Source organism: Elephantulus edwardii, unplaced genomic scaffold (genome assembly GCF_000299155.1).
Source record: "Elephantulus edwardii isolate Elephantulus edwardi_28Jun2011 unplaced genomic scaffold, EleEdw1.0 scaffold00038, whole genome shotgun sequence".
Lineage (NCBI taxonomy): Eukaryota > Metazoa > Chordata > Mammalia > Macroscelidea > Macroscelididae > Elephantulus > Elephantulus edwardii.
In genome coordinates, this window is record NW_006399788.1 from 18879317 (window position 1) to 18902586 (window position 23270).

At 37.9% G+C, this 23270-nt stretch overlaps 1 protein-coding gene across 2 annotated transcripts in view; it reads left to right on the forward strand.

The window, feature by feature from the left end:
* The window catches only part of LOC102856699 (mitochondrial peptide methionine sulfoxide reductase-like), a 619405-nt gene that overhangs the window by 401780 nt on the left and 194355 nt on the right, over positions 1-23270 (forward strand). For both annotated transcript variants that reach the window (XM_006884879.1, XM_006884880.1), the window contains one exon: positions 20150-20254. In XM_006884879.1, coding sequence (XP_006884941.1) covers positions 20150-20254 — 105 coding nt within the window. The remainder of the gene's footprint in view (positions 1-20149; positions 20255-23270) is intronic.

Below are 23270 nucleotides of genomic sequence, written 5' to 3' on the forward strand. Positions count from 1 at the left end.
ATAACTTGATTTCTTCCCTTTGCTTTGGCTTCTCAGCAATATCTTCCAGAGCAATATTTAGAGTTTCTTCTGACATCCATCTTGGTCTTTTATTTCTCCTCTGTCTTTGTAGTGATCTTTTGCATTCTTCCTGGTTGATATTCTTGATATCCTCCCACAGCTCATCTGGTCTTCCCTCATTAATGTTCAAGGCCTCAAACCTATTCCTGAGATAGTTTTGAAATTCAGGTGGAATAGACTAAAGGTCAAATTTTGGTTCCTATCTCCATACATTTTCAAATCCACCAGGTGCTCTGCTGGAGAAGAAGGGGCAATCTGCTCCTGTACCAGTCAGATCTGATTTGATGGTACACACACACAAAATAATAAAAAAAGTTTAAAAAAATAAAAAAGAATGGTGAGACTTTGTCTTCCATACATTGGATATGTTATCAAGAGGAGACAGTTTCTGGAGAATGACATCATATTTAGGAAATTAAAAGTTTAGTGAAAAAAAAGAAGGTTCTCATCAAGATGGACTGACAAAGTGCCTGCAACACTGAGCTTAAGGACAGCACATTATGAAGATGTCAGATGACTGGGCAATGTTTTACTCACATATTTAACAAAATTTCTAAAATTAGCTGGTGGCTTTCGTATAGTGCAGATATTCTAAAGTGTTACTATTTGATGTATTACCAAGTCAGTTATTAATTTAGGATTAAGTTACAGTTATCTATTGCCATTCAAAATAAGGCTCCTGGACTTATTTTTCATATAAAATAACTAGCATTTTTGTTACTATTTAGATCAAGGCAAAACTGATAATATTTCACCAAAGGGCTATTATGATGAAATCCAAAAGTTTAGCTCTTAGTTCCATTCTTCTAAAAATACTTAAATTTAGCTTATATTTATTTTTAGTGAATTTAGACATCTAAATAAGTAAGAGCCATGCTTCCTGAACACTACTGCCAAGCATTCTTATGTGGGGTATTTATAAATAATACAACATTCAAGTGGATAACATATGGTGCAATTGAGTAAGCTTAAAATGCAACTGTAATTTTACTTCTTTGCAAAACAAATAGGCAATTATCTTTATCTTTTGATGAATTAAAGAAGCTCCTCTAGAAAAATCTATGTAAGTATCCATAGAGGTCATAAAGGCAGATTTCACTAGGAATGCCTTTATTATTTCTTCTAGGAGTTGAAAACATTTTGTTAAGAATAAGTGGGAAAACATGGAAAAAAATGTAACTTAGTTTAAAGACCTGTTCCATTGTTGTTTTGGGGTTTTCTAGCTGTCTTTTATAAGGAACACACACTTTTAGAAAAAATTTGTTCTTGGCAGCTTTCTCAGAGAAATTCATTGTCTGGAGAACAGTACATATTATTCTGTGTTTCTTAACTTAAATACTAAATATTTAAAAGCCTTTGACTCTTTATAATGAAGTTCCATTGTGACTTGACTGATTATATTTGCACATGTGTATGGAAAACAAAGATTCTCATTCTTGGGCTGGTTGGCAGGTTTATGATAGATGGTAAAGGGCTTGAGATTGTTACCAGCTTTAGTTTCCTTGGCTCCACAAACAACACTCTTGGTACTAGCAGTTAAGAGATCAGAAGATGAGTTGCATTGGGAAAGCTTGCCCTCAGGGACCTCTCCAGAGTACTGAAGAGCAACAATTTCCTTAGTCTGTAGACTAAAGTGCACCTGATCCAGACCATAGTCTTTTCAATTACTTGCCATGCGTGAAAAAGCTGGACAATGACTAGAGATTTTAGGAAGAGAATTGATGTCTTTGAGTTGTGGTGCTAGAGAAGAGTATTGAATATACCATGAACTGCCTTATAAAGTGTTGAGGACTTCTATTCATAGGGTCACTAAGAGTTGTCTACAACTCGACAGCACTTAACAGCATAGAGAGAGACCAGTTGTCTTAGTGGACCAAAAGTGATGCTACCAAGCCAAAGGTGGGTGACTCTAATCCGAGGCCCTCAGGCCGGTTCTTAATTGTTTTTGGTCAAACATTCTTCTAAGTCATATAGCCCTGGTGTGTCCACTTGCCATAGAGAGGTAACTTGTGGTTGCTGTGAAACTGAACACTGTGACACTGATGTGTCAAAAGCGATAATTGTTACACATGGTGAACAGTGTTTGGCGGAGCTCCCTGATTAAAATAAGCTTGGAAGCAGAAGTAGCATCTACTTCTGTAAATAGCTTATCTCCTGAAACCCTATGAACATGGAGAAAGGATGAAAGTCAAGCAAGGGTTGAGGACTTTCGTTCATAGGGTTGCTATTAGTCACCTACACCTTGATGGCTCTTAATAACAAACAACAACAGCCAGGAGAACAAATAGGTTCATCCTGAAGAGGATAAAACCAAGCTACTCCTTGGAGGCAAGGATTCTGAAGCTTTTTCTGATCTACTTTGGGCATGTATCAAGGTGAGACTAGTCCTTGGAGAAGGATATCATGCTTGGAAGGGTTGAGGAACAGTGCAAGAGAGGAAGACCCTTGATGAGATGGATTGATTCAGTGACTGGGATAATGGAGATAGGTGTGTCAGGACCAATAAGGTTAGCACAGAACAGAGTAGATTTCAGGGCTATTGTACATAGGGTGGCGATGAATTGCAAATGACTTGATGGCACATAACAACAACAACAATGTGGAAAAACTAGTAATAATATCATAGATTGCATTGCTACCAGTTAGTTCCCTAAGTGCTTTTCATTTTATTTCTTCCATTATAGAGTCTTAGCCACATCTTAACATTGACAGGACAAATGCAAATATTTCCTTTTTGATGAGGACACTGTGGTTTGGACAAGTGGTTTATCAAGTAAAGGATATGCAATAAAATATGACCCCCCCCCAGACTATAAAATCAATGTTCTTTTAACATCTTAATAGAAGAAGTCTTCAACTTTCTGAAAAGACATTTTAGAAGAGTGACTGCTCTTGTTTTTGAGACCTCAAAAGGCACAGATTATACCAGTGGTGTGTGAAAGGAGGTAGGCTGATTCAATAGAGGGAGAATTATCTTGAAGTTATGGAATTTTAACAATGATACGAATTTTGTGAAGTAATGTGTGTCGATCCTATCAGTTAAGAAATGTTGCTTTGTTTGTAGGGAGTTGGACTGTTAACCCAAAGGTGTTGCTTCTGTTAGTTTGAATCTTCTAGCAACTCAGTGGAGAGAGATGGGCCATTTCCTTACACTGAGAGTCTCTGAACCCACTGGAGGGTCAGCTATGAGTCAGTTCTGACTCAAAAACACTGAGATGAAAGTGAGGTCTTTTAACATGCATCTGGGAGTTGTGTTGTGATTATGTTGTTAAGTGCCATCCACAGCAACTCATAGTAACACTAGGAACAACATATCTGAACCTCACCCTACACTGCACCCTCCCTATAATCTTTAATATGCTTTAGCCCATTGTTAAGTCATTGTGTCACTCTATTTTGCTGAGGGTCTTTCTCTGACCCTCTACCTTTCCCAGCATGATGTCTTGTTCCAAGAATTGACCCCTCCTGGCAACATGACCAAAGTAAGTAAGATGAAATTTCATAATCTTTGGCTTTAAGGAATACCTTTGTTGCACAGACTTGTTTGTTCTTTTGACAATCCATGGCATATTTAATATTCTTCTACAACACCATGATACAAAGTCTTCAAATTTTCCTTGATATTCCTTATATATTATCCAACGTTCAGATGCATAGGAAGTAATTGAAAATACCATGGCTTGCATCAGGCACACTTTAGTCTTTAAACTGACTTCTTTGTTCTTTAGCACTTTGGAGAGCTCCTTGATAACACATTTCCTCAGTGTAACACATAACACACATTTTTATTTCTTATTGGTGCTACAATAGATGTGAATTACAAATCCAAGTAAAATGAAATAGTTGGTAAGTTCAGTCTTTTCTCCATCTATCATAATGTTGCCTATCTGTTTAGTGGTAAGAATTTTTGGTTTCTTTATGTGGAGGTATAATCCATATTAAAAGCTGTAGTCTTCCATCTTCTGCAGCAAGTATTCCAAATTCTCTTCACTTTCTTCAAGCAAGATTGTGTCATATGCTCAACATAGTTTGATGAAGGATCTTACACCAATCCTGCTGCCACATTCTTCTTCATAAAGTCTGTTGATGTTATTGTTATATGCCATTGAGTCACTTGTGACCCTATGTACAACAGCCCTAGACCCTGCCCTGTCCTGTGCCAGTATCACTGTCTCTGACACACCCAATGCGATTATCCCAGTCACTGAATCAATGCTCCTCATAGAGGGTCTTCCTCTCCTGCACTGTCCCTCCACCCTTCCAAGCATGGCATCCTTCTCCAAGGACTGATTCCTCCTTGCAACATGTCCAAAGTATGTCAGATAAAGCTTCAGAATCCTTGCCTCCAAGGAGCAGCCTAGTTTCACCCTCTCTAGGACGAACCTGTTTGTTTTCTTAGCAGGCCATGGTATATTCAATACTCTAGCTCCTTTCTTGTGGAAAGGACATAACCCTGATGCATACCTTTTCTGAATTTAAATCATGTAATGTTCCCTTCTTCTGTTTGAGCAACTACTTCTTGATCTATGCATAGTTTTCTTATGAGTAAGATTAAGTGTCCTGAGATTCCTATTCTTTTCAATGTTGTTCATAAGTTATTATGATCTATACAGTCAAATGCTTTTCCATAGTCATAGAACAATTTTGAGTTTCTGTGTAAGACTGGAAGATTCTATGGCCAAAATATTCAATGATACAGGAAGCATCAAAACAATACGCCAGATACATACAGCATCACTGAACCAAAAAGAATTGATGAATACTGAACCATAACAGGAAGTAACATATGATCAAGAACCAATAATAATGAAGGAAGAAGTTTAAGCTGTTATGAAAGCATTGGGAAAAAAGTTAAGTCCCCAAGAATTTATAAGATTCACTGATATGTTTCAACAGATGTAGCACTGAACATTTTCACTAGACTATACCAAGAATTTTAATGACAGCTCCCTGGCCAACTGACTGGAAGAAATCCGTATTGTTCTAATTTTTTTAAAAAAAATGATCCAACAGTATGTAGAACTTATTGAATAATATCATTATTATCACATTAAAGTAAAATCTTACTGAAAATTAAAAAATTATGGCAACAGTACATCAACATAGAACTGCAAGAAATTTAAGCTGGATTCAAATGAGACAATGGAATGAAGAATATCATTACTGATATTAGATAGACATTGGTTGAAAGTAAAGAATCCCAGAAAGAGGCTTACTTTGTGTTTCTTTGACTATGCAAAGACATTTGGTTGGATGTCATAGTAGAATTGAAATACAATCTATCATTTGCATTAAATGACCCCATTCATGTATTTTGAAATGTTGAGACTTTGTTAATAGCATAAATAAATCTCATGTCTGGTTTAGGGATAGCCTTATGTATCAAATGTTTAATTTCATGGTTCTCTTTCCTAGCTTTACATCAGCAATACCTATAGAGCTCTGAGGACCACCCAAGAATGACACCTTTACTCCTAATGTCAGAATTGCAGGGAAGTGGGAAGGAGATGGGAGGGGTTTGTGGTTGCTCTTTTGTTTCTTGGTTTTGAAGATTTTTAAAATTTTGTTTAGTTTCCATTAAATACTGATAAGACACAAGAGATGTGAATCACTCTTCTTATACAAAACAGATACAAACAAACTTCTTTTTCAACTTGGTGGCCTATTTAGCAACACTAAAACAAGCTTGGAAGCAAAAATGGCATCCACTTCTGAAGTAGCTTGCCTCTGGAAACTCTATGAACGTGGAGAAACAATGAAAATTATGCAAGTGTTCAGGTCTTTCATTCATAGGGTTGCTATGAGTCATCTACGACTTGACGACACTTAACAACAACAAGAAGTTATATCATGATGGACAGAGAAAGAATTGAGATTGTCAAGGACTTCATGGTCCTTGGGTCCATAATCAATGGACTTGGTACTAACATTCAGGGAATCAGAACATGTATTACACTGGGAAAGTCAGCAATCAAGAACTTCTCCAAAGTATTGAGGAGTAATAGTGTTAGTTTGAGGACTAAAGTAAGCCTGATTCAAACCATGGTCTTTTCAATCACTTATATCTGAGAGTTAGACAATGACTGAAGATGGAAGAATTGATGCCTTTGAACTGTGGTGTTATGGAGAAGCTGAAGATCCCATCGACTGCCAAAAGAACAAACAGATGTCTTGGAGAAAGTGCAACCATAGTGCTCTTTAGAGGCCAGGATGATGAAGTTTTGTCTCACATACTTGGGCATGTTGCTAGGAGAGGCTATTCCTAGTAGAGGGACACCATACTTGGAAAGGTGGAGGGGCAGTGAAAAAAACAGGAAGACCTTAAACCAGGTGGGTTGACACAGTGACTGTGGCAATGAGCTTGAGTGTGCCAAAGATTACAAGACTGATATAGAATAGGGCAGTGTCTAGATCAGTTGTCCCTAAGGTCACTCTGAGTCATACATATTCAACTCAAAAGTACCTAACAACAACAAGATAAAGTTATATTTTCTTAGTGTACAACAGTTTGTTAAACCAGATAATACATGAAAACTATCTTTGTTTTCTTTAGCTATAAGTGTCCCATCATCCCTTGTCATGTAATTGACAGGTTAGTTTTGGTATTTTCTCATATTCTTTGTCTATCTTGTGATAGACTATTTAAAATATGTCTATTTGTGTTTTATTGACTATGCAAAGGCATTTGACTGCATGGATCGTAACAAACTATGGTTGACTTAGAGATGAGTGGGAATTCCAGAACACCTAATTATGCCTATACAAAATCAATGCCTAGACCAAGAATCAAGGGAACACTGCATGATTTAAAATTAGTAAAGGTGTATTAGAGCTGTATACGCTCTCAGTTCCTGTTCAATCTGTATGCTGAGCAAATCATTCAAGAAAATTGACGTTATGAAGAAGTGTCTGGCATCAGGAATGGAGATGCAACAACCTGCATTATGTGGATGACACATTAATTATTCTTGCTTAAAGTAAGGGGGACCTGAAGTGTTTCCTCCAGACTATCATGCACTGTAACCTTTAATATGGATCACATCCCAATATCAAGAAAACAAAAATACCACTAGACCAACAGGTAACATCATGATAGATGAAGAAAAGATTGAAATTTTCAACTATTTTATGTTGTTTGAATCCACAAGCAACATCTTTGGTACCACAGTGAGAAGATCAGGAGAGATATAGCATTGGGAAAGTATGTTCTTAGGGATCTCTCCAAAGTCCTGAAGAGTAGTGATACCAGTGTGGAGACTAAGCTGTGCCTGATTTAAGCCATAGTCTTTCTAGTCACCTACTGTGCATCTGAGAGCTGGACAAGAATAAGGATGGCAAGAGAAGAATAGATATATTTGATTTATGGTGTTGGAGAAGAGTGCTGAGTATCCATCCAATGGACTTACAAAAGAATTCATAGATATGCCTTGGAGAAAGTTCAACCAGATTGTTCCTTTTAGGCAAAGATGGTGAAACATTATCTCACATATTTTGGACATGTTGTTAGGAAAGAGACTTCATGCTTGAAAAGGTGTAGAGTCAGTAAAGGAGAGGAGGACCCTCACCGAGATACCATATCTGTGACAATGGACTCAAGCTTGTAGTAGATAAATAAAAGTGGTTCAGAATAGGATATAAGTCCAGTCTGTTCAGAGGGTCTCTGTGTCATACTCGACTCGATGGCAGCTAATAACAACACCCTTGTTGCTGGATGGGAGTTGGTGCTGGTCTAGAAAATAGCCATTTATAAATCCAGACACACATATTCAAATATGTTTAATGTTCTGGAGAATTCAGCTTAAAGGGTAAACACTGAGAATGAAGTTCAGCCATTGAAAGCAGCAGGTAAGCAGGTTGGACACAGAATCTAAGTGAGCTCTTCAGCCCTATACCAGTTATCTTTAAAACAATGTTAAGAAACCTTCAGTGGCAGAGAGAATTAGTGCTTGTAGTTGATAGATTTCTCATGGAATTTTCTTGATCAAGTATTCAACTGTGTTTATAGCGTTCCTCTGAGAGAATAATATCTGAAAGATATGTCTGTATTAAATATGCACCAGAAGTTTATAATTTTCCCACCATGTCTCTCCATGGTGGACAAAAAAAAAAAAAAACAATTGCTCTAACAGTATTTTTTTTTACACTTTTCAATCATTAGGATGCTTTTAAAGATTACATTTCTCTTTGGACATTTTAAGTGACTGATGAGACAAAAGAAAAAAAGCCAAGATGAAATGGCAGTATAGACACTCCTCAAATCCTATAATGAACTCCACAGGGCATCCAATTTTGATGTATTAGGATTTTTTTTTTATAATGAGTACATTGTTGGAAATCACATTTTCTATCTGCAGGAGCTGGAGATGAAACTGAGCTGACATCTTACCTCTTTGTAGTTAATTAGCAAGAGAAAAGTAGTGTTTTGAATCCTGTATGAGGAAGGGGGTGGTATTATTCATCCACCCTCTTTCCTTCTCTTTAAACACCTGGATCTTTTTGTGTGCTCTTTCATGTGATTTAACAGCTTAGTTGAATCTCGTTGGCAGGGAAAGATGAGAGGGGTTGAAGAATATTAGTATTTAATGAAAAATCGCTATAGCTCACGTCTCCCATTTTATCTACAACGTAAATAGACCAGATTGGGCCATCTTATTTTCCAGAATAGTACCATAGCTGTCCTCTGACTATAAGAAGCACTGATTGTATTATATTGTATTTTTTGCTGTCGTCATATTAACATTTGCTCACCATTGAATCCTTAGCAGTCATTGCAGTGCTTGGCACTTAGTAGATGTTCAGTAAATTTGTATTATTTAGTGACTAAGAGGACAAATAGATATATGTCTTAGAGAGGATGCAGCCTGAGTGCTCTTTGGAGGTAAGAATGATGAAGCTTTGCCTCACATATTTTGGGCATATTGTTATGAGGAGCTATTTCTTAGAGAAGACATGATGCTGGGAATGGTGGAGGGTCAGCGAAGGGGAGGAAGACCCTCAACTAGGCAGATTGACACAATGACTGCTACAATGGGCTCTTGTGTGTCAGGAAGTGTGAGGAGGGCACAGGACAGGACTGTGCTCAGATCTTTTGTTCATAGGGTCACTATGGATCTTACTCAACCCAACGGCACCTAAAAACAATTGGGAATATAGGCAGTCCTCAGGTTACAAATATCCAAATTATGTATAACCTGTATTTGTTGAAAAGTTGAGACACATACAGTGGTTCATAATAATTATCAAGCTCTTTACAACATGCAGCAGCACATTATTATCATCATTATTATTAATGTATTATTAAGTTGAAGATGTTTCCATGTATTTCCAATACACCGACTAATGCAGGGTTCTAAATATTACATGCTAAGACAAATACTCGCTGATGCCAAATAAAACTGTATCTAACTTTCCTCGCATAAAAATTTGGCTTAAAGACAGCCTTGGAAATGGAATTGGTTAACATTTCAGGAGGTTTCTTTAAATAAAACGCTGAAGTGCGCTCATAGAGTGAAGTAATACGTTATTGTCTGTTGTTATGTGCTGATGAGTTTAACTCCTCCTGTGGGTTCTCAGAAGCTATAAATTACATAGGAAGAAATTGCCTGACTTTCTCCTGAGGAGCAGCTGGTAGATTTGAATTGCCTGCCATCGGGTTGGCAACACAACTTCTTACCCACTGGGTCACCAGAGCTCCATAAAGTGTTGTAGCTATATTAATTATACCTAGTACTTTTCACACTTTAAGATCTGTAGCAAGGCTTATATAGAATTTAGTGGTTAAGTATAGAAGGGCAAAGCAGAGCATGAATGTGTGATTTCATTTAAGGACTGGTTATTACAGTGGTGTGTGGTGTTGGACCATCATAGACATCCATCCTGACAAAGGTTAAGTAAATAGTGGGAAAATCCACAACAATTAATCTTTTGACTCATATGTATTTATTACCATGATATTAACTGCTCAGTGTTGGGATGACTCCAGAGAACTAGCATCATAGTTCCTTTTTCAAAGCATTCACTATATGTGAAGAAAGACTACATGAACATTCTGGAAATAATCAATACTTAATGTTAACACTGCGTGGCTACACTCTCAAGACTAATTCAGGGCAGGAGAAACATCATTTTTTAAATTCCCTCTGTGTGCCAGTCACGTGCTACAATGTATTCTCTTTTTTTCATCATAATACTCCTCTTAAGGACCTAAGGAGACATAACGTACCTGAAGATTCTGGGTCGTAGTATCTCTAACCCACTGGATCTAATTAACTGTTATCACTGCAGCATGGTTCTTCTTAAGCTTTCATGCTCAGGACTTAGGAAAACCTTCAGAATAAGAGAGGCTTGGGGGATGAGGGAGCAAGGAGGGTAATATGCGCCAGTTGCATGGAGGTGGAGATGGGGGCTGTCTGTGCTATAAAGATGTGGAGGAACTGAAGTTGGATATTGTTAGGTTATGGAAGAAGGTCCTGGTGGCCAGACATGTGATTCTCTATGCTTTTTTGGGCAGATGTAAGAGAGAACGCAGAAAGGAGAAGACACTGGATTCTGGCTGAATTCTGGGTTATCTCAGTCACTTATAAGCTCTGAGAAGTGGATCAAGTGATTTAATCTCTTTTGACTCAATTTTCCTATCAGCAGAATGAACATGATAATAATAATTTTGACAACCTTACAGGGTAGTTGTGATAGTATGTGGCTCCAAAAGCAAAGTAAGTTTTATGGTGCATACTATTTGAGTGCAGCAGGGGAAAGTAGAAGCAACCAGCACAGAGGCCTGAACAGGAACGGATTGATGGGTGAGGTCCTGAAGCAGGGTATGGACACTACAGCAGAAAAGACAAGTTCCTCTATCCCTTTATCCCTTTTCTTGGAATTTCTGCTTTTGCTGATAATATTTGCCTTATGCAAGATGTCCTTCATGAACCACTCAGACTTCTTCAGTCCACAATGGCTATTTCCCTTTCTCATAAGGTTTTGGTTACTGTTAGTTTCTATCAACTCCATTTTAAGTCAGCAACCTTATGCACTACAGAACAAAATACTGCCCAGACCTGTATCATCCTTTCGTCTGTGCTATGTTTACAGCCACTGTCTCAGTCCCTCTCACTGAGGACTGTTCTCTGTTTTATTTAGAAGAAGAAGACCTCCAGCCAGTTAGATGGACACAGTGACTGCAGCACTGGGCTCAAGTGTGTCAGGGATGAGGAGGACGGCACAGAGGAGGGCAGGATTCAGATCTGCTTTTCTTATGGTCACTGTGAGTCATACTTGACTTGACAGCACCTAAGAACAACAACAACAACTGCTTCAACAACCATTATATTCTTCTCCAGGGTCTAGTTCTTCCTGAAAATGTGTCTGAAATATAAAAGATGAAGTCTCACCATCCACTCTTTGAAGGTTGTTATATGTTTTAAAATCAAACTTATGCTGTCCTTTCATTATCTGTGAATGTGAATATTGTTGTGAAGTGCTATCTAGTCAAGTACAACTCATAGTGACTATAAACAACAGAACTGAACCCTGTGCTATGCTATGTCAATCTCACAATCTTTGGCACACTCAAGCCCATTGCTGCAGTCACTGTGTCAATCCAGCTGGTTGAGGGTCTTTTTCTCCTTCTCTGTCCTACCATTCTGAGCACGGTGTCCCTCTCCAAGGAATAGCCTCTCCTAGAAACATGCCTAAATTATGTGAGAGAAAACTTTGCCATGCTTGCTTCCAAAGAAAATTTTGACTTCTCCTTCTACAAGACATATCTGTTTGATCTTTTGACTGTCCATGGAACAGTCCATACTCTCATCACAACTCAAAGGCATCAGTTCTTCTTGTCATCCTTATTCATTGTCCAGCTCTCAGATGCATAGCAAGTGTTTGAAAAGACCCTGGTCTGAATCAAGTGCACCTTAATCCTCAAACTAACATCATTACTGCTCAGTAATTTGGAGAGGTCCCTAACTTCAGACTTCCCCAGTGCAATATGTCTCCTGATCTCCTTTCTGCTGGTGCCAAGTGCATTTATTGTGGATCTAAGTAAGAGGAATTCACTGACAGTTTCATTCTTTTCTTCATCTATCATGATGTCAACTATCAGTCCAGTGGTGAGAATTTTTGTTTTCTTCACATTGAGGTGCAGGCCATATTGAAGGCTACAATATTTGATCTTCTGTAGCAAGCATTTCAATTCCTCTGCACTTTCAGCAGGCAAGGTTGTGTCATCTCAACTATGATGAGTCTTCCTCTGATCAGGATGCCACATTCTTCTTCATAGAGCCCAGCTTCTCGAATAATATGCTCAGCTTACAGATTGAAAGGATTGTATGGGGCAAGGATTCAACCCTGATGCATGCCTTTCTTAATTTTAAAGCATGCAATGTTCCTTTGTTCTGTTTACACAAAATCTTCTTGGTCTAGGTGTAGAACTCACATGAGCACCATTAAGTGTTCTGGAATGTGAATATTAGACTTGGCTTAAAGCTTGACTCTACTTCTTTTTAAAAACAATTTTTTATTATTATTCATTTTAATGAAAATTTACAGAGACTTTGGATTTCCATTCATTAATTGTTGCACTTTTCTCCCTTCCCACCCCTCCCTCCTCCCATACACTCTTCTCTTTAAAAGTAAAAGAAAAATTCTTTCATTGTTTTACAATCACTCCCCCCAGGTCCACTCCACTATGAAGCTTTCGTTCTAGACTCCTGTCATAACAATAATACCTAATCACATATCCCTTTTAAACAGTTCTATCCCTCATCTGTTTCAATGCAGTATACATTATTTATCCCATCTTTCTGAGTCTCCTCCCAACCCCGATGTCAGTCCTGTTTTACAACAATGGCACTATGCAGTATTTGTCCCTGTGTGACTGATATTTCACTCGTATAATGTCCTCCAGGGTCACCCATTTTGAATAATATTTCATGAGTTCTTTGTTTTTCAATGGAACGTAGTATTCCATTGTGTGAATATACCACAGCTTCTCTATCCAATTGAAAAACGGGCACAGGATATGAACAGACACTTCACCAAAGAAGACATTCAGATGGCCAAAAAGCACATGAAGAAATGTTCAAAATCCCTAGCTGTAAGAGAAATGCAAATCAAAACGACTATGAGATATCATCTCATCCCAGTAAGAACAGCAAAATTTAACATAACAGCAAGCAACAAATGCTGGTGAGGTTGTGGAGAAACTGGAACCCTTATTCACTGTTGGTGGAAGTGTAAAATGGTGCAACCGCTCTGGAAGGTGGTGTGGCACTTTCTCAAAAAGTTGCAAATAGAGATATCATTTGACCTAGCAATTCCGTTACTGGGAATATAACCCCAAGAGACCATAACTGCCACCCAAGCAGATATATGCACGCTTAAGTTTATAGTGGCTTTGTTCACAATAGCAAGGAATTGGAAACAGCCCAAGTGCCCATCAACAAATGAATTGACTCTACTTCTTTTTTTTATTTTATTAATTTTAATGAACATTTACAGATTTTGGGTTTTCACTCATTCACTGTTTCACTTTTCTCCCTGCCCACCCCTCACCCCCAGTTAACACTTCTCTTTGAAAAGTAAAAGAAAAATTCCTTCATTGGTATATTGTCCTCCCGACACTGCCCCCCTCCCCACCCCGACTACATTTTAATATATAATTTCCTAATATCTTTCTGTGTGTCATTTTTCTCATCTGAAAAAAATAGGAATTATAATATATTTCTCAGAGTTTTATGAGAATAAACAACACTAATACATATAAAGTGTTTATAAAGTGATTTAGATAAAGGCATGATATTTAATAAATGGTAAGCTATGAAATAGGATTCTTAAAATAGATTGGTTTTACATTTGGCTTTGTTTTAAAAAAGCATCTGTGGATGGCTCAGCCTCAGTGCTACTTTGGATGATTCCAGAATGCTGGAGTTGCCTGCATGTAGAATGCTTCCATGTACCTCTTCTTGGATATTTTATCTTGAAAAAAAAATGGACACCTGTAATATACGCTTTTGAATTCACTCACTTTCCTCTGAGATCATGGAGTAAAACAACAGAGAAAATACTCCGAACATTCATTCTTTTTATTTTTACTTTAAAGGCATTTTTGAACAACAATTTTAAAGCACCTATAATGCTGCTGTGATTTTTTTAACAAGCACATTTGTACATCACATCTATCATGTTATTTTACACGATGCTATGCGAAGACATAGCTCAAAGTATTTTTACGATATGGCCATTTTTCTCTGGAAGCACAAGAAAGTGTTTACAGATTGGCCTCTGAAATCAAACGAGCCTAGCACATTGGTTAGTGTCTGCAAAGTGTGGGCATTTCTGTGAGTAGTCTCTAGTCCCTTAATCCTTTTCATCATTTGCACTGTGTAGTTTTATACATATTCTTTTATTTTGAAGAAATAAGTAAAGAAACTTAAAGGTGAATTTGGCAAGGGCATCTTAGCACTGTTTATCAATGCAGATGGAGTTTGAATTTTAATGGTAATAGTTTCTTTGAAATAACCAAGCTTCTTTAACCCTCTCCACAAATAATATCTGTATCAAAATTATGTCTCATAGTGTTTGCTGCTTAGTGGAAATCTCTTCTGCTCCTCTAGTGCTACCAGAGAAGAAAAAGACCCCGAATCTGTACAATATTCTTGATAGCCTACATGTCCCTTACCGCACAGTCTTGATTTCATAATCTGGACATTTACCTATGACATTTTATAGCCATAAGGTGACTTGGGCTTTATATAGTCAAGAGTCTAGCACAGAGTTATAAGATGAACTTGAACCTAACCTTGAACCTAATCTTCACTGGAGTTTTCCCACTTACTCTCTGGGAAGCTTTGTGTGAGAAAATTGGTGGAGAGCTTTGGTTATCACATCTATAAAATGGAGACCAGATCTTTTTTGCACAATTATTGTGAGCATTAAGTGATATCATGTGCATAAAGTACCTGCCAAATGCTCGTGTGAAGCAAATAGTAATGGTTTTTACTAGGTTTAGATTTTATTATAGTGTTTCTATATAATATTTCATCATGTGCTTATATCATAATTTATTTCTTTTTTACTTGACTTTTCATTTTCTTGGAGTATTCTACCACTGTAATAATGATGAAGTGGATTTGTGCGTGTGTGTGTTCTCCATTATTTAAAGTTCTATCTTTGGGATTGAGTTCCTAAACCACTTAACTAAGATGAATGAGTATCTTTGTGGTTCTTGCTACACCTGTGAGTTGGTTTCACAAAGACTGTGGAAATTTTAAACTGCCACCATCCACATAAAAACACCAGTATCATGGTCTCTTTAGCCACTCCATGTTGCCTTTTCAGTAATTTTTACAAAATATAATAAGAGAGGACATCTTAGTGTTTTAAAATTCATTTATTTGATGACTGATATTCAGCATATTTTTTCTCATTTACATTTTTTCATGCTGTGTGAATTGCCTGTTTGTCTTTTGCCTTTATTTCTATTGTGATTTTAATACTTTAATACCAAATATATCTGTCATATAAAACAGTGTCTTTTTAATAGTCAGTGGGTTTTAATGTTTATATAATTGGCTTGTTCATTTGAACAGCTCAAAGTACGATATAAGACTTTTAAAGTAAATAAAAAGTGGTTTAACAGTAACATGATTACCATACATTGTGTGTCTTCCTCCCATAATTCCCCGCTACATTCTTTTCATATGTCTTAGAATATAATCTGTTTAGAGGCAACCTTGCATAACTGCAGCATTTGAATTATAAAACTGTATAGACTAACACCACTCTGCGGCCATGCAGACAATTCTGACTCACTGCCCCCCTCCACTGAGTTTCCAAGGCTGTGTATCTTTAGAGGAAGGCACCGCCTGTCTTTCTCCTGAGGAGCGGCTAGGGATTTTAAGTGCTGACATTTTTGGTTAGCAACACACCACGTCAGACACTATGCTACCACCATTTATCATAGACTAACCAGGTAGTGAAAAATGTTAATCTCATTTAAAAAACTCGTCACCAGGGAGTCAAAACTGACTCATAGCTGACCCTCCAGCAGATTTTCCAGAGATTATAAATTACACAGGAGGAAACTGCCTTTCTTTCTCCTGTGGAGCTTCAGGTGGACTTGAACTGCTGGAGAGGCCCCACCTCTGAGTCGGCAGCGCAGCTACCTACAGAACATGCCAGCATCCGTAGGTCAGAATGAAAAGACTAGGAACAAAATTGGGCCAAACAATAAGATTACTAATAAACATAAATATTTTCACCTCACTAGTAATTAAATTCCAGCCAATACTTCATGATCATTACTATTTTACAGGTATAAGTCACAGAGGATTAAAGATATTATACTAATGACAGACTAGCCCTCAAAGATGATGCTAATGGGAGAGGAAATTGAGAAATGGTTTGGCATTAAGTATCAAGAAACTTAAAAATATTTATAAATATAAAATTACACTTATTAAAATGTGGCTGGGGTAGCTTACGAAATACAGATAACTATTTATGTACACGACATTAATAGATAAATATAGGATTCAATTTAAATGCCCAGTGGGGTAGGAAATGATTACATAGGTAATAATACAACCACCTAAAGGACTGTGATGAAGTCATTATAAATGATGTTTTCTAAAAATTTCAAAGACAGGGAGAAATACAATAACCAGGTAAGTAAGACAAGATGAAATGATCACGTGAAACAATTTATGTATGAGATGGCTTGTGCTTATAACTGGTACATGTCTAGAAAGAAAAGCACAAAAATATTCATAGTAGTTTTTGTGTAGATTATAGGTAATTTTTCATTTCTTTTTATCCTTTTCTACATTTTCTAGGCTTCACAATGTTTAAAATTTCTTTTTTTTTTTGTACAATAAAAAAAGATATGTGAATGCTAGGTGTAAGTTTAAAGACAATGAATACATTTCTTCCCTGTTTTGGATCCATATTCTAAATCTTTACCTTACTCTATTTCTTTTGATGTATTGGTAAGTACCTGCATAGGAAACCAGAAGATAATTCTTTATGGTGTAGTCCTTCATCAGCTGTGTGACAATGGTCAAATCTTACTTACTTGTATCTCATATTTCCCATTGTTAAAATGGGAATTTCTCTCTTCTCTGCCTACATGACTGGATGGTCATGAAAATTAAAAAGCGATAATTAGCACATTGTGAGGGACAGGGGAAATTTGCAAACTAAGTTGTTGTTGTTGTTATGTTCCATTGAGTCACGTGCGATGTATAATGACCCTCTGTGCAACAGCTCTGAAACTTGTCCTATCCTCAGCCAGTCTCACTGATTCTGACACAATAAGCCCCAGTTCCTGTATCAATCCATCTCATCCAGGGTCTTCCTATCCTGCACTGTCCCTCCACTCTTCCAAGCATGATGATCTTCTCTAAGGAACAGTTCTTTCTGGCCAAGTTTCTAAAATATGTGGGGTGGAGTGTCAAAATCCTAGTTTCCAAGAGAAAACATGGTTTCACCCTCTCCAAGACAGACCAGTTTTTTTTCTTGGCAGTCCATGGTATGTTTAAGACTCTTCTCCAGCACCACAACACAAAGGCATTAATTCTTCTTCTGTCATCTTTAGTCATTGTCCAGCTCTCTGATGCATAGTAATTGTGAAGACCTTGGTTTGGATTAGGCACACCTTAGTCTCTAGACTGACATGGTTGCTTTTCAGGACTCTGGAGAGGTCCCTGACAGCAGATTTTCCCACTGCAATTCGTCTTTTGATTTCCTGACTGCTGGTGCCCAGAATGTTGTTTGTGGAGCCAACCAAGCTGTAATTGTTAACCACCTCAATCTCTTCTATCGTGGTGCTGCCAGTGGCCTAGTGGTGAGAATCTCTGTTTTCTTGATGTTGAGCTTCAGTCAGTTTTGAAGACTATAATCCTTGACCTTCTGCCTAAAGCACTTTAGGTCCTCCTCACTTTCAGTAAGCAAGATTGTGTCATCTACATAACACAGGTTATTGATGAGTATTCCTCCAATCCTGATGCCACATTCCTCATTATGAAACTCAGCTTCCTGAATGATCTCTTCTGTATATCAATTAAAAAGTTATGGAGACAGGATGCATCCATGATGCACTCCTTTCCTGATTTTGAATTATGTGGTGTTTCCTTGCATTGTTCTGAGGACTGCTTCCTGGTCCAAGTATAGGTTTCACATAATAAAATCAAGTGTTGTGCTAAGATCCATCTGACATTGGTGATAATGTCTTTAGTGCCATGGTCTCATTTAAACCAGCTTATATTTCTGGTAGTTCTCTGTAAATGTACTGTTCCAGTTGTTTCTGGATAAGCTTCAGCAGGATTTTGCTAGTGTGTGATATTAGTGTTATTGTACAATAATTTCCACACTGTCGGGTCACCTTTTTTTTGGTATGGGAATGAATATGGATCTCTTCTAGTCAGTTGGTCAGGAAATTATCTTCCAGATTTCTTAGCACAACCTGGTGAGTGCATCCAGGGCAGCATCTGTTCGTTGAAATATGTCAATTGGTATTCCATCAATTCCTGGGCCTTTATTTATTGTAAAGTCCTTTAGAGCAAAAAAAAAGAAAAATGAAAAAGCATACAAATATATAGTTAGTGTGGGATGAGTGAGTGATCTATTATTTTCCATGCTCTAAAACTGTACGGGAACTCTGGTGGCTTGGTGGTAAGTAGCTGTATGTATTTCTAACCTAAAGACATGCAGTTTCATCTACCACATGCTCTGCGGGAGAAAGATGGACAATCCCCTTCCATGTAATTTGTTATTCTCAGGTGCCATCATGTTAAGTATGACTATTGCAACCCTATGAACAACAGATCTGAATTCCTGTGCCACCCTTATCACCTCTGAAACTCTTGAGCCCATTACTGCAGACAATCCATCTTGTTGAAGTTCTTCCTCTCTTGCTGACCCTCCATCTTTCCAAGTACGACATCCCTTTGGAAGGAATAGCCTCTCCTTGTAACAGGCTCAAAGTATGTGGGACAAGGCTTTGCCATCATTGCCTCTAAGGAGCACTCTGGCTGCACTGTTTTCAAGACATACCCTGTTTCTTCTTTTGGAATTATATAGGTTATTCAGTATGCAATTTACTGCCTCTAGAAGCCCGCTGGAGGGTTAGCTGAGTCGTTTCCCACTTGGTGGTATAGAACACAACATAACTATAAAATATATTCCATATTCTTAAGTTAGAAGTGGTACTGTTGTGTGGTGTTGTGTACCAACCGAGGCAGAGCCAATAATAGCTGAACCTTCTGGGGCGGGGGGTGGTGGTGGGGTGTTTCAGAGGCAGTTAAATGCATGGGAGGAGATTGCCTATTCTTCTCCCTCAGATCAACTGATGGATTTGAACAGCATGCCCTCCAGATTGCAGCACAGCTTCTTGCAACTGGGCTGAAATCCATGTTTCTTAAAACTAGGCCTGCATTTGAGCATGGAGCTGCTAAAAGCAGATAGTGCAAAGATGCATTTGCTATTGCAGTTGTTTACTGCAGAGACGAATTAGGCTGAGCAAACACTTAATGCTCCCCTGGGTATTTCAACCTGACCCTTGCCTCAGTGCTGGCAGCATAGCAAATATGTCCCTCTGTTAGCTAATTTATCTCATGTGAATGAGTTATAAGCCCGTTTTTATGTGTTTTTTATCTGACCCATCTCCCTCTGTAGCGCAGCTGAGCTTACCACGTATAGTATAGGATGATGTTAAAAGTAAATTGGCTCATTTCCCTCTCAGAATTTTCAAATCTTCCTGAGCACTATGTCAGCTTGGCTTTATAGGGCTTCATGAGCGTAGGATTAGAAAAATGAAAACCCTAGACTGTTTCCTCATGAACTTTTTTTAAAAAAGGAATACAAAGAAGACACTAATCACTCTTAGGAAACTTGCTAGGAGGAAACCGTGTACTTTTATATGAAAAGAACCAGCCACAGAGATTTGGGATGACACTGTTATTTAAAGTGCAATTATCCTTGCACCGTTCTTTCAAAGGGAAGAATTTCCGCTTGTGTCTGTGGTTTTTGAAACAAATACCTTGTAATAAATTGATGTTGTCAGTAAATTTTGGTTGCACGTTCCATTTCTTTCAAGGAAAAACTGGCCATGCAGAAGTAGTCCGAGTTGTGTACCAGCCAGAACGCATCAGCTTTGAGGAACTGCTCAAGGTCTTCTGGGAGAATCATGACCCGACACAAGGTAGAGTGATGAGTGAGCCAGTATTTAATTATCTTACTAATTACAGCTGGGATAATTAGTATTTGAGCTGCATGGAAGAGATGAACCTTGAAATCACACAGGAGCTCAAGAATATGATTGCAGACATTTATTGACGGAGAAGAGGAGGGGCTGGGGGAGAAAGAGGGTGAGAGAATAAAGGCGCAGCCCCATTCGGCGCCCCTCCCCCCTTTACAGCTGTCAGGGGTGGGAAAATTCCCACAGAGAAAGACGCCAGACAATAGAGATCCGTTCACCTTTGATTATTGCATTATTCCTCCTTAATGCAGTCTTTTGTCTACAAAATTAAAGTGTCTTTCTAGCAGCTCCAAAGTTTTCCTGATTTATGGTTCCTTTATTTCCCTGAATTTAGCCTTTCTCCTCTTTTGACGTTATCAGGGTGGTATTTTTTTTTTTAAATGTCTGTGAGTGATAAAAAAAAAAAAAGAACTTAGAGGTAAAATGCAGTATTCCATTGAATGCTTTGGTTATTTAAATATTTCTCTTGTATTTTGGGTTTGTTTTTTATATGGCGATAGTAATATATTTCTGCTATAAACAATGGAAGCTAGAAATGTTATTGGAATGCACCCACATGCAAAAAATTCATCTTGGCAAATATCATTGTGGTATTCAACAATAACACAATTTCCAAATTTCATTTTATCAGCCTTACACGTACTGCTTTGCGAGTATGATGCTCTGGTATTAAGAAGCTTATGAATTGAAAAACCCAATATTGTAGATATGATTTGCACAGCCCATGTTCATCTAGCAATCATGCTATTTAACAATAAAATCTTTTCTCTTTGGTATCAGGGAATAGCGAAGGGGAATGCAATGTGGGCTGTTTAATTATGAATAGATATGTATTTCCAAATGTGCATTATGCTTTGTGATGGTATCTTAAGATGACCCAGGTCGATGGGTTCTGTTTTGGTTCCAAGAACTATTCAAAGCCAAGATGATTTGGCAGAGCCAGGAGGTCGGACCAAAGTATAAGCCACAGAATCAAGCTCTTGGTCCGCTGGAACAAGTAGGGAAGGTCCATCAAATTCACCAGAGTAGGTGAAAGCTTAAGGGCTAAACCTAGAAAGAAGGTCAAGCGCAGGGTTTTCATTATAATAAAAAGTCTAATTTGACAAGGTATGACCTGGTGGAGAGGAATGGGATATGTGACCGGAAGATTATAAGAGATATACTTGACCAAAGTTGGAGATTTCACTATACTTTGAGATACTGGATTATCATCTCATAAACGAAAGGCAGCCCAGGGGATGGAGAGTGTTGGCCCTGCAGGAAAGTGGTTGGTGATCATAATAAGTAAGAGTGTTGATGACCAGGAGCTCATGCTGTTAAGTTCTTAGCTGGAAGGAGCAGACCATTCAACCTTGTGACCATCAAAGCCAAGAATCAGGATGCTGAGAGCTACAAAATAGTGTTAATGGAAGATACAAATTAAAAGTCCAGGCAAGCTTGCAGTTTATAGGAAATTTGTTCACAGAGAGGCCTGACTAACCATAACATTGTGTCCTGATAGAATTTCCTTTGACCAAGTCCTGGCAAGATTTCTTCTTGTTATTGTTATGAGCCATCTAGTTGACTGCGACAAATAGTGACCAGATGGACAACAGCTCTGATCCGTGCTCTATCCTGTGCAAACATTATTGTCTCTGACATATCTACCCCCCATTACCCCAGCCACTGAGTCAATCCATCTCATCAAGTGTCTCTTCTCTTGCACTTTCCCTCCACCCTCTTAATCATGCTATTGCTCTCCAAGAACTGTTCCCTCCTTGCAACATACCCAAAGTATGTCAGACAGAGCTTGAGAATCCTTGTCTCCAAGGAACAGCCTGCTTTCACTGTTTCTAGGACGAACCTGTTTATTTTCTTAGCAGTCCATGGTACCTTCAGTACTTAGGAGGCTGAATTCTGTCAATGACTTCTTCCTCTTCATTTCTCTTAACTTTTTACACATCTTGTCACATGTTTATCTACACATCTCGGGCAATTTGTTCATTAGCACTGGTCTCTGAATCTCCGGAAAGTTCTAATTTAGAAGAATTTCTTGTTCTCTTGTTCCTCAAGTAGTAATTTTATCTCAGCTGTACCTCAGTCCTTACAATTCATCTATCTCTTTTGAAATTAATGGTTTACTAGCCAGTGATGTATTAATGACTTGTGTTAGCTTTAGTTGTTACTCATTCAGAAGTACTTTGTATCTAATAGGGATTGAAAGACTAAGGCCATCTGATTAAACTTCACAGACTAGACCCTTTCCGTTTCAACCCTAGTAGACAAAAGACTAAATTGCTAATAGTAGAGTTTATGTACAGAATGTTTTTATTTTTGAGTAGCATGTTTTTTTCACTGACATTGTAGAAAAATTGCACATGTTAAAGGAGTTTTTTTTTCTGTCCTTGAATGTATTTGCTCCTTTCAGTATAATACTTATGCATCATGAAAGTCACACATACCAAATTACAGGATATCTAGTCTTTTCACATTATTATTAGAATTATCTTTTATGATAGTTTAGTCTAATGCCTAGAAGATTTGGAAAGATACCCTTGCTTCCGTGACTTAAGCTACTAGCATATTAAGCAAATTTAAGTTTGGTGCTATGTGACATAACTCAAACCTGGCCAATCATATTGTCCTGTTCTGCTATCCTGAACATTGCTGGATTCAAGGATTTGGCACATGATATAAACAGAACCAACAAGAGTCTTTCATTGAGATTGCTACTTGAAAGTAAAAGATATTCTTACTTTTCTGGGGATACCAGTCAGGAGCTGCTTGGGGGAGAGAAATGCCTGTTTAAAGTAGAAACAAAAAGACAGAATCAAAAGTCACTGAGAGATGAAAGATAGTAAGAGAGAACATACTTGTGACACCAGATCTTTGAAGCCCCTCAATTCCATAGTTCTTATTAATTCTGAGAGCTTTCCTGGTAGCTTCTCAAGCAATGAGAGCTGTGAGGGTCCCTATTTGG